The 12,233-nt window shown below is 45.2% G+C and overlaps 1 protein-coding gene across 1 annotated transcript in view; it reads left to right on the forward strand.

Moving 5' to 3' along the window:
* Window positions 1–12,233, forward strand: part of LOC118380901 (calpain-3-like) — a 72,265-nt gene that overhangs the window by 15,349 nt on the left and 44,683 nt on the right. Inside the window, exons 6-10 of the mRNA XM_052508668.1 lie at window positions 4,571–4,654; window positions 5,285–5,379; window positions 6,395–6,472; window positions 8,473–8,633; window positions 8,989–9,158. Of these exons, the coding sequence (XP_052364628.1) occupies window positions 4,571–4,654; window positions 5,285–5,379; window positions 6,395–6,472; window positions 8,473–8,633; window positions 8,989–9,158 (588 nt within the window). The remainder of the gene's footprint in view (window positions 1–4,570; window positions 4,655–5,284; window positions 5,380–6,394; window positions 6,473–8,472; window positions 8,634–8,988; window positions 9,159–12,233) is intronic.

Consider the following 12,233-nt stretch of genomic DNA (forward strand, 5'->3'; position numbering starts at 1 on the left):
TAACACCAGACCTGTCACCAGACCTGTCACCTGACCTGTCACCTGACCTTTCACCTGACCTGTCACCAGACCTGCCACCAGACCTGTCACCTGACCTGTCACCTGACCTTTCACCTGACCCATCACCTGACCTCTCACCAGACCTAACACCAGACCTGTCACCAGACCTGTCACCAGACCTGTCACCTGACCTGTCACCTGACCTAACACCAGACCTGTCACCTGACCTGTCACCTGACCTGTCACCTGACCTAACACCAGACCTGTCACCTGACCTGTCACCTGACCTAACACCAGACCTGTCACCTGACCTGTCACCAGACCTGCCACCAGACCTGACATGTCACCTGACCTGTCACCAGATCTGTCACCAGGCTTGTCACCTGACCTGTCACCAGACATGTCACCTGACCTGCCACCAGACCTGACATGTCACCTGATCTGTCACCTGACCTGTCACCTGAACTAACACCAAACCTGTCAACAGACCTGTTACCTGAACTAACACCAGACCTGTTAACAGACCTTTCACCTGACCTGTCACCAGACCTGCCACCAGACCTGTCACCAGACCTGTCACCTGACCTTTCACCTGACCTGTCACCAGACCTGTTACCTGACCTGTCACCTGACCTGTCACCTGAACTAACACCAAACCTGTCACCAGACCCTTCACCTGACCTTCCACCTGACCTAACACCTGACCTGTCACCTGACCTGTCACCTGACTTGTCACCTGAACTAACACCAAACCTGTCACCTGACCCTTCACCTGACCTTCCACCTGACCTAACACCTGACCTGTCACCTGACCTGTCACCTGACCTGTCACCTGACCTGTCACCTGACTTGTCACCTGACCTGTCACCTGACCTGTCACCTGACCTGTCACCAGACCTGTCACCTGACCCTTCACCTGACCTGTCACCTGACCTAACACCTGACCTTTCACCTGACCTGTCACCTGACCTAACACCTGACCTGTCACCAGACCTAACACCTGACCTGTCACCTGACCTGTCACCTGACTTGTCACCTGACCTGTCACCTGACCTGTCACCTGACCTGTCACCTGACCTGTCACCTGACCTGTCACCTGACCTGTCACCTGACCTGTCACCTGACCTGTCACCTGAACTAACACCAAACCTGTCACCAGACCTGTCACCTGACCTGTCACCTGACCTTTCACCTGACCTGTCACCTGACCTGTCACCTGACCTAACACCTGACCTGTCACCTGACCTGTCACCTGACCTGTCACCTGACCTGTCACCTGACCTGTCACCTGACCTAACACCTGACCTGTCACCTGACCTGTCACCTGACCTGTCACCTGACCTGTCACCTGACCTGTCACCTGACCTGTCACCTGACCTGTCACCTGACCTGTCACCTGACCTGTCACCTGACCTGTCACCTGACCTGTCACCTGACCTAACACCTGACCTGTCACCAGACCTAACACCTGACCTGTCACCTGACCTGTCACCTGACTTGTCACCTGACCTGTCACCTGACCTGTCACCTGACTTGTCACCTGACCTGTCACCTGACCTGTCACCTGACTTGTCACCTGACCTGTCACCTGACCTGTCACCTGACCTGTCACCTGACCTGTCACTTGACCTGTCACCTGACCTGTCACCAGACCTAAGAGCCATTTCAGTCAATGCAAAAGGTATTACTATGTGTCCTGTCTGTGGTGGCCGGGGGTTAGTGCTGCCGTCCCCGCACCCTGTGCACATGTGTACCGTGTCAGTGTGGGTATACATCTGTCCCACTGCCTAATTGACAGAATGGCCATGTCCAAATCTGTCCCACTGCCTAATTGACAGAATGGCCATGTTCAAATCTGTCCCACTGCCTAATTGACAGAATGGCCATGTCCAAATCTGTCCCACTGCCTAATTGACACAATGGCCATGTCCAATGGTCACCACTAAGAAAACAAAACAAGTATGGCCACCACTAAGTAAACAAAACAATTATGGCCACCACTAAGTAAACAAAACAATTATGGCCACCACTAAGTAAACAAAACAATTATGGCCACCACTAAGTAAACAAAACAATTATGGTCACCACTAAGTAAACAAAACAATTATGGCCACCACTAAGTAAACAAAACAATTATGGCCACCACTAAGAAAACAAAACAATTATGGCCACCACTAAGAAAACAAAACAATTATGGCCACCACTAAGAAAACAAAACAATTATGGCCACCACTAACTAAACGTTTATGAAAATATATCGTGATGCTTTCTAAACCCTGACCTGTATCTGTGTTTATCAGGGACTAAACCCTGACCTGTACCTGTGTTTATCAGGGACTAAACCCTGACCTGTATCTGTGTTTATCAGGGACTAAACCCTGACCTGTACCTGTGTTTATCAGGGACTAAACCCTGACCTGTACCTGTGTTTATCAGGGACTAAACCCTGACCTGTACCTGTGTTTATCAGGGACTAAACCCTGACCTGTACCTGTTTTTATCAGGGACTAAACCCTGACCTGTACCTGTGTTTATCAGGGACTAAACCCTGACCTGTACCTGTGTTTATCAGGGACTAAACCCTGACCTGTACCTGTGTTTATCAGGGACTAAACCCTGACCTGTATCTGTGTTTATCAGGGACTAAACCCTGACCTGTACCTGTGTTTATCAGGGACTAAACCCTGACCTGTACCTGTGTTTATCAGGGACTAAACCCTGACCTGTATCTGTGTTCATCAGGGACTAAACCCTGACCTGTACCTGTTTTTTAACGGGGACTAAACCCTGACCTGTATCTGTGTTTATCAGGGACTAAACCCTGACCTGTACCTGTGTTTATCAGGGACTAAACCCTGACCTGTATCTGTGTTTATCAGGACTAAACCCTGACCTGTATCTGTGTTTATCAGGGATTTAAACCCTGACCTGTACCTGTGTTTATCAGGGACTAAACCCTGACCTGTATCTGTGTTTATCAGGGTCTAAACCCTGACCTGTATCGGTGTTTATCAGGGACTAAACCCTGACCTGTACCTGTGTTTATCAGGGACTAAACCCTGACCTGTACCTGTGTTTATCAGGGACTAAACCCTGACCTGTATCTGTGTTTATCAGGGACTAAACCCTGACCTGTACCTGTGTTTATCAGGGACTAAACCCTGACCTGGATTTAATTTTTTGTTAACAAAAATTCTTCAAACTTTGTCAATTCTCAGCAATTCTCAAATCTTGCCATAGATTTTCAAGCCAATTTAAGTACAAAATGTAACTAGGCCACTCAGGAACATTCAATGTCATCTTGGTAAGCAACTCCAACGTGTAATTGGCATTTTAGGTTATTGTCCTGCTGAAACGTAAATGAGTTTTCCTCTAGGATTTGCCTGTGCTTAGCTCTATTCCGTTTCTTTCTATCCTGAAAAACTCCCTAGTTCTTGCCCATGACAAGCATACACATAACATGATGCAGTCCACCACAATGCTTGAAAATATGGGGAGTGTTACTCAGTGATGTGTTGTGTTTTATGCAGTATTACTTTGATGCCTTATTATAAACAGGATGCATGTTTTGGAATATTTTTATTCTGTACAAGCTTCCTTCTTTTCACTCTGTCATTTAGGTTAGTGTTGTGGAGTAACTACAATGTTGTTGATCCATCCTCAGTGTTCTCCTATCACAGCCATTAAACTCTGTCATTTAGGTTAGTATTGTGGAGTAACTACAATGTTGTTGATCCATCCTCAGTTTCCTCCTATCACAGCCATTAAACTCTGTCATTTAGGTTAGTATTGTGGAGTAACTCCAATGTTGTTGATCCATCCTCAGTTTGCTCATATCACAGCCATTCTCTTGCATTTTAAAGATGATGGTACAAAAAACAAACGCATGTTTTATCTTTGTATTATCTTTAAATCAGATCTAATGTGTTATATTCTCCTACATTAATTTCACATGTCCACAAACTTCAAAGTGTTTCCTTTCAAATGGTATCAATAATATGCATATCCTTGCAACAGGTCCTGAGCTATTTATTGTGTCGTTTATTGTGAAAATTGAAGAAAAAAAAGGGGGTGGATCTTTTAAAACCTACATTTTTGTAAACGGGGTGGTGTACCTAATAAACTGTCCGGTAAGTGTATACTTCCACAATAGACATGTCATGTAATAATAGTAGACGACACTACTGTAAATAAAGACTAGCTCTTATGTTTAATTGTAAATTAGGTCCTTCTGGGTAAAGACATAAGTGACTGAATTGAATTGTAAAACCTGTAGGATCTCCGTTGTTTTTAAAAAGTCTCTCAGTCTCAACGGAAAACAGTCCAGTTTTGAATGTATGTCTTTACCCGCTTCAATGCAGACAATTACATAAATGGCCTCTCAACGGATTCTGCCGGCCTGGGAACAGTGGGTTAACTGCCTGTTCAGGGGCAGAACGACAGATTTGTACCTTGTCAGCTCGGGGGTTTGAACTCACAACCTTCTGGTTACTAGTCCAACGCTCTAACCACTAGGCTACGCTGCCGCCCCGAATCCAATGATTCATGTGTTGTCTATTTTATTCTCCAGTCCCTGGTTCCTGCTCGTTTCGAGACCCGCACTGTGACTGGCCTTGTGAAGGGCCACGCCTACTCTGTGACTGCCGTTGAGGAGGTAAGATACACCCATAGCAACATATAGATTCACTTCAATTACAGGATCTAAGGGCATCTTCACATGTTCTCTGATTGGAGGTGTGTTTACCTGCAATAGACCCATAGCAACATATAGATTCACTTCACGCCAATGGTTGCGGGTGGGGACAAAGCTGACTCAAGCAGCCAATGGTTGTGGGTTGGGACAAAGCTGACTCAAGCAGCCAATGGTTGTGGGTAGGGACAAAGCTGACTCAAGCAGCCAATGGTTGCGGGTGGGGACAAAGCTGACTCAAGCAGCCAATGGTTGTGGGTTGGGACAAAGCTGACTCAAGCAGCCAATGGTTGTGGGTAGGGACAAAGCTGACTCAAGCAGCCAATGGTTGCGGGTGGGGACAAAGCTGACTCAAGCAGCCAATGGTTGTGGGTGGGGGCAAAGCTGACTCAAGCAGCCAATGGTTGTGGGTGGGGACAAAGCTGATCAAGCAGCCAATGGTTGTGGGTGGGGACAAAGCTGATCAAGCAGCCAATGGTTGTGGGTGGGGACAAAGCTGATCAAGCAGCCAATGGTTGTGGGTGGGGACAGAGCTGACTCAAGCAGCCAATGGTTGTGATTGTTACATGGACCAGTGTGTGTGTTTCTCCTCAGTGTAAGCAGTCCCAGCACAAGGAGCCTAAGGTGCGTCTGGTGCGCCTCAGGAACCCCTGGGGACAGGTGGAGTGGAATGGGCCCTGGAGTGACAAGTAAGATACGCCTGATTGATTGATTGATTGATTGATTGAACTTGCACCAGTGATAGACACAGCATACAATTCCTAATACATTGCCTCGTTCTTCTAAGGCTACGTTTACACAGGTATCCCAATTCTGATCTTTTTTCAACTCATTTGTATTTTGACCAATCACATCAAATCTTTTCATATCAGAACTTTTTTCAGAACTGGTCTGATTGGTCAAAATTCCATTTATCACATTTATAACCTTTATGCCATTTTTCAAATGTATGACATTTATGATATTTAGCACGTTTATGACATTTAGCACGTTTATGACATTTAGCACCTTTATGACATTTAGCACATTTAGTAACATTAGCGCATTCTGGTATTTAGCACATTTGGCACACTATGCCATTTAGCACATTATGACATTTATGACATTTATGGCACATTACCTTACATTATTTTATATCACATTACATTATTTTATATCACATGACATTATGTTATATTATACTACATTATATTACATTACATTATATTATATAACATTACATCATGTTATATAATGCTACATTATATTATATTACATTGCATTATATTACATTACATTATATTACATTATATTATACTACATTATATTACATTACATTATGTTATATTATATTACATTACATTATATTGCATTACATTATGTTATATTATATTGCATTATATTACATTATATGATATTACATTATATTATATTACATTACATTATATCGCTCTGGATAAGAGCGTCTGCTAAATGACTTAAATGTAATGTAAATGTAATTATGTTACATTATATTATATTATATTACATTATATTATATTACATTATATTATATTACATTATATTATATTACATTATATTATATTATATTACATGACATTATATTATATTACATTACCTTATACTAATTATATTACATTACCTTATATTATATTTTATTCTATGTCAGAGAAAGTCCATGTATTGTTCAGTTTGGTAGTTGATGATGTTCCCCACTGCCCACAGCTCTAAGGAGTGGGTGTCTCTGTCTAAGGGAGAGAAGGACAAGCTCCAGCATCAAAGTGCTGAGGACGGGGAGTTCTGGTGAGCATTGTTTCTCTCTTCATTCTAAGCTGCTCTTGATACTTGATGTTTATTTTCTCTACCCATATTACATGTCTTCACTGAACTAGTCTATAAAAAGGTATGTTGTGCTGCTAAAGAACATTAAGATGTACAGACTATTTCAGAGACGGTGAGTTTTCCTTTCCCAGTTTAAATACCTTTAGAACCCTGCACCAAAACACCTTTGACTAGAAACTATTAAGTGGAGCGTGTCAATTGTTGACACTCCTTGTCTTCCTTCCTCTCCCTCTCCACTCATCTCCTCCTTCTCCCTCCCCCCTCTCTCTCTCTCCCTCTCCTCTCATCTGCCCCTCTCCCTTCCCTCTTCCTCTCCCTCTTATCTCCCCTCTCCCTCTCCTCCCTCTCCTCCCTCTCGCTCTCCTCCCTCTCCCTATTCCACTCCCTCCCCCCTCCACCTCTCCTCTGTCTCCCTCTCCCTCACTCCTCCTCCCTCTCGCTCTCCTCCCTCTCCTCCCTCTCCCTCTTCCACTCCCCCCCCTCCACCTCTCCTCTGTCTCCCTCTCCCTCTCTTCTGTCTCCCTCTCCCTTGTCTCCCTCTCCCTCTCCTTCTGTCTCCCTCTCCCTTGTCTCCCTCTCCCTCTCACTCTCCTTCTGTCTCCCTCTCCCTTGTCTCCCTCTCTCCCTCTCACTCTCCTTCTGTCTCCCTCTCCCTTGTCTCCCTCTCCCTCTCACTCTCCTTCTATCTCCCTCTCCCTTGTCTCCCTCTCCCTCTCACTCTCCTTCTGTCTCCCCCTCCTTCTGTCTCCCTCTCCCTTGTCTCCCTCTCCCTCTCACTCTCCTTCTGTCTCCCTCTCCCTTGTCTCCCTCTCCCTCTCACTCTCCTTCTGTCTCCCTCTCCCTTGTCTCCCTCTTCCTCTCACTCTCCTTCTGTCTCCCTCTCCCTCTCCTCTCCTCTTGTCTCCCTCTCTTCCTCTCACTCTCCTTCTGTCTCCTTCTGTCCTCTCCCTCTTCTGTCTCCCTCTCCCTTGTCTCCCTCTCCCTCTCCCTCTCCTTCTGTCTCTCCCTCCCTTGTCTCCCTCTCCCTCCTTCTGTCTCCCTCTCCTTGTCCCCTCCCTCCCCCTTGTCTCCCCCTCCCTACCCCCTACCCCCTACCCCTATCCTCTGTCTCCCTCTCCCTTGTCTCCCTCTCCCTCTCACTCTCCTTCTGTCTCCCTCTCCCTTGTCTCCTCTTCCACTCCCTACCCCCTACCCCCTACCCCTATCCTCTGTCCCTCTCCCTTGTCTCCCTCTCCCTCTCCCCTCTTCTGTCTCCCTCTCCTTGTCTCTCTTCCCTCCCTACCCCCTACCCCCCTACCCCTATCCTCTGTCTCCTTCTTGTCTCCCTCTCCCTCTCCTTTGTCTCCCTCTCTCTTGTCTCCCTCTTCCACTCCCTACCCCCCCCTCTGTCTCCTCCTCCCCTCTCCCTCTCCTTCTGTCTCCCCTCCCTTGTCTCCCTCTCCCTCTCCCCTCCCCCTGTCTCCCCTCTCTGTCTACCCCCTCTGTCTCCCTCTCCTCTGTCTCCCTCTCCCTCTCCTCTCCTTCTGTCTCCCTCTCTCTTGTCTCCCCTCCCTCCCTCTCCTTCTGTCTCCTCTCCTTGTCTCCCTCTCCCTCTCACTCTCCTTCTGTCTCCCTCCCCCTCCCTCCCCTCACCCCTATCCTCTGTCTCCTCTGTCTCCCTCTCCCTTGTCTCCCTCTCCCTCTCTTCTGTCTCCCTCTCCTTGTCTCCCTCTCCCCCTCTACCCCTTCTGTCTCCCTCCCTCTGTCTCCCTCTTCCTTGTCTCCCTCTCCCTACTCCCCTACCCCCTACCCCCTACCCCTATCCTCTGTCTCCCTACCCCCTCCCTTGTCTCCCTCTTCCCTCCCTACCCCCCTCTCCTATCCTCTGTCTCCCTCTCCCTTGTCTCCCTCTTCCACTCCCTACCCCCCTACCCCCCTCCCTCTCCTCTCTGCCTCTCTTTCCCTCTCCTCTGTCACCCCAGGATGGCCTTTGAGGACTTCAAGAAGAACTACACTAAGATTGAGATCTGCAACCTGACCCCTGATGCCCTGGAGGATGATAAGATCCACAAGTGGACGGTGTCTGTGAACGAGGGTCGCTGGGTCAGAGGCTGCTCCGCCGGAGGCTGTAGAAACTACCCAGGTAGGACATGATCCCTGACCTCTAACCCTCTACTGTAGGGCTCCAGAGTGGCGCAGCGGTCTAACGCATCTCACTGCAAGAGGCGCCACTGCAGTCCCTGGTTTGAATCCAAATGGCTAGGCTCAATCAAATGTTCCCAAAGTATTTGAAAGAAAACAAATATTATTTGAAAACAGGTCTAACTAACTCATGTATAGGATTGTCGGGGCACCATCACGTAGCAGACAATGTCCATTGAGTGATGTGGTGTGTTTGGTTCTGATCCCTACCTCTGTGTATGTTATGTAGTCTATCAACAAGGATTAGGCACAGTAATGTGTTGTGTTTGGTTCTGAACCCGCTCTCCTACCTGCAGATACTTTCTGGACCAACCCTCAGTACCGCCTGCGTCTCTTGGAGGAGGATGACGACCCAGAAGACAATGAGGTGGCGTGTTCCTTCGTGATCGCTCTGATGCAGAAGAACAGACGGAAAGAGAGGAAGATGGGAGCCAATCTCTTCACCATCGGATTTGCCATCTACGAGGTGTCCCCCCCTGTCAGACGTCACACTCAACAACAACAACAACAACACAACAGATCTTAAACAACTTGTCTTATTCTTTAAAGGGGAAATCTGCTGGTCAAATAACAACCAATCACATTGTTAGTTGAACATTTAAAAAATGGATGTGCCAGTTGCAGATTCCCCCTTGGCTACAAATGTGGCTACACACATCGTATCAAATCAGATGTTATTGGTCACATACACATGGTTAGCTGATGTTATTGGTCACATACAGATGTTATTGGTCACGTGGTTAGCTGATGTTATTGGTCACATGGTTAGCTGATGTTATTGGTCACATACACGTGGTTAGCTGATGTTATTGGTCACATGGTTAGCTGATGTTATTGGTCACATGGTTAGCTGATGTTATTGGTCACATACACATGGTTAGCTGATGTTATTGGTCACATGGTTAGCTGATGTTATTGGTCACATAAACATGGTTAGCTGATGTTATTGGTCACATACACATGGTTAGCTGATGTTATTGGTCACATACACATGGTTAGTAGATGTTATTGGTCACATACACATGGTTAGCTGATGTTATTGGTCACATACACATGGTTAGCTGATGTTATTGGTCACATACACATGGTTAGTAGATGTTATTGGTCACATGCACATGGTTAGCTGATGTTATTGGTCACATACAGATGTTATTGGTCACATACACATGGTTAGTAGATGTTATTGGTCACATGCACATGGTTAGCTGATGTTATTGGTCACATACAGATGTTATTGGTCACATACACATGGTTAGTAGATGTTATTGGTCACATACACATGGTTAGCTGATGTTATTGGTCACATACACATGGTTAGTAGATGTTATTGGTCACATACACATGGTTAGCTGATGTTATTGGTCACATACACATGGTTAGCTGATGTTATTGGTCACATGCACATGATTAGCTGATGTTATTGGTCACATACACATGGTCAGCAGATGTTATTGGTCACGTGGTTAGCTGATGTTATTGGTCACATACACATGGTCAGCAGATGTTATTGGTCACATACACATGGTTAGCTGATGTTATTGGTCACATACACGTGGTTAGCAGATGTTATTGGTCACATACACATGGTTAGCTGATGTTATTGGTCACATACACATGGTTAGCTGATGTTATTGGTCACATACACGTGGTTAGCAGATGTTATTGGTCACATACACATGGTTAGCTGATGTTATTGGTCACATACATGTGGTTAGCTGATGTTATTGGTCACATACACATGGTTAGCTGATGTTATTGGTCACATACACATGGTTAGCTGATGTTATTGGTCACATACAGATGTTATTGGTCACGTGGTTAGCTGATGTTATTGGTCACATGGTTAGCTGATGTTATTGGTCACATACACGTGGTTAGCTGATGTTATTGGTCACATGGTTAGCTGATGTTATTGGTTACGTGGTTAGCTGATGTTATTGGTCACATACACATGGTTAGCAGATGTTATTGGTCACATACACATGGTTAGCTGATGTTATTGGTCACATACACATGGTTAGCTGATGTTATTGGTCACATGGTTAGCTGATGTTATTGGTCACATACACATGGTTAGCTGATGTTATTGGTCACATACACATGGTTAGCTGATGTTATTGGTCACGTGGTTAGCTGATGTTATTGGTCACATGCACGTGGTTAGCAGATGTTATTGGTCACGTGGTTAGCTGATGTTATTGGTCACATACATGTGGTTAGCTGATGTTATTGGTCACATACACATGGTTAGCTGATGTTATTGGTCACATACACATGGTTAGCTGATGTTATTGGTCACATACACATGGTTAGCTGATGTTATTGGTCACATACACATGGTTAGCAGATGTTATTGGTCACATACACATGGTTAGCTGATGTTATTGGTGACATACACATGGTTAGCTGATGTTATTGGTCACATACACATGTTTAGCTGATGTTATTGGTCACATGCACATGGTTAGCTGATGTTATTGGTCACATACACATGGTCAGCAGATGTTATTGGTCACGTGGTTAGCTGATGTTATTGGTCACATACACATGGTCAGCAGATGTTATTGGTCACATACACATGGTTAGCTGATGTTATTGGTCACATACACATGGTTAGCTGATGTTATTGGTCACATACACATGGTTAGCTGATGTTATTGGTCACATACACATGGTTAGCTGATGTTATTGGTGACATACACATGGTTAGCTGATGTTATTGGTCACATACACATGGTTAGCAGATGTTATTGGTCACATACACATGGTTAGCTGATGTTATTGGTCACAAAAACATGGTTAGCTGATGTTATTGGTCACATACACATGGTTAGCTGATGTTATTGGTCACATGCACATGGTTAGCTGATGTTATTGGTCACATACACATGGTCAGCAGATGTTATTGGTCACGTGGTTAGCTGATGTTATTGGTCACATACACATGGTCAGCAGATGTTATTGGTCACATACACATGGTTAGCTGATGTTATTGGTCACATACACATGGTTAGCTGATGTTATTGGTCACATACACATGGTTAGCTGATGTTATTGGTCACATACACATGGTTAGCTGATGTTATTGGTCACATGGTTAGCTGATGTTATTGGTCACATACACATGGTTAGCTGATGTTATTGGTCACATACACATGGTTAGCTGATGTTATTGGTCACATACACATGGTTAGCTGATGTTATTGGTCACATACACATGGTTAGCTGATGTTATTGGTCACATACACATGGTTAGCTGATGTTATTGGTCACATACACATGGTTAGCAGATGTTATTGGTCACATACACATGGTTAGCTGATGTTATTGGTCACATACACATGGTTAGCTGATGTTATTGGTCACATACACATGGTTAGCTGATGTTATTGGTCACATACACATGGTTAGCTGATGTTATTGGTCACATACACATGGTTAGCTGATGTTATTGGTCACATGGTTAGCTGATGTTATTGGTCACATACACATGGTTAGCTGATGTTATTGGTCACATACACATGGTTAGCTGATGTTATTG

The sequence above is a fragment of the Oncorhynchus keta genome, unplaced genomic scaffold, assembly GCF_023373465.1.
Source record: "Oncorhynchus keta strain PuntledgeMale-10-30-2019 unplaced genomic scaffold, Oket_V2 Un_contig_383_pilon_pilon, whole genome shotgun sequence".
NCBI lineage: Eukaryota > Metazoa > Chordata > Actinopteri > Salmoniformes > Salmonidae > Oncorhynchus > Oncorhynchus keta.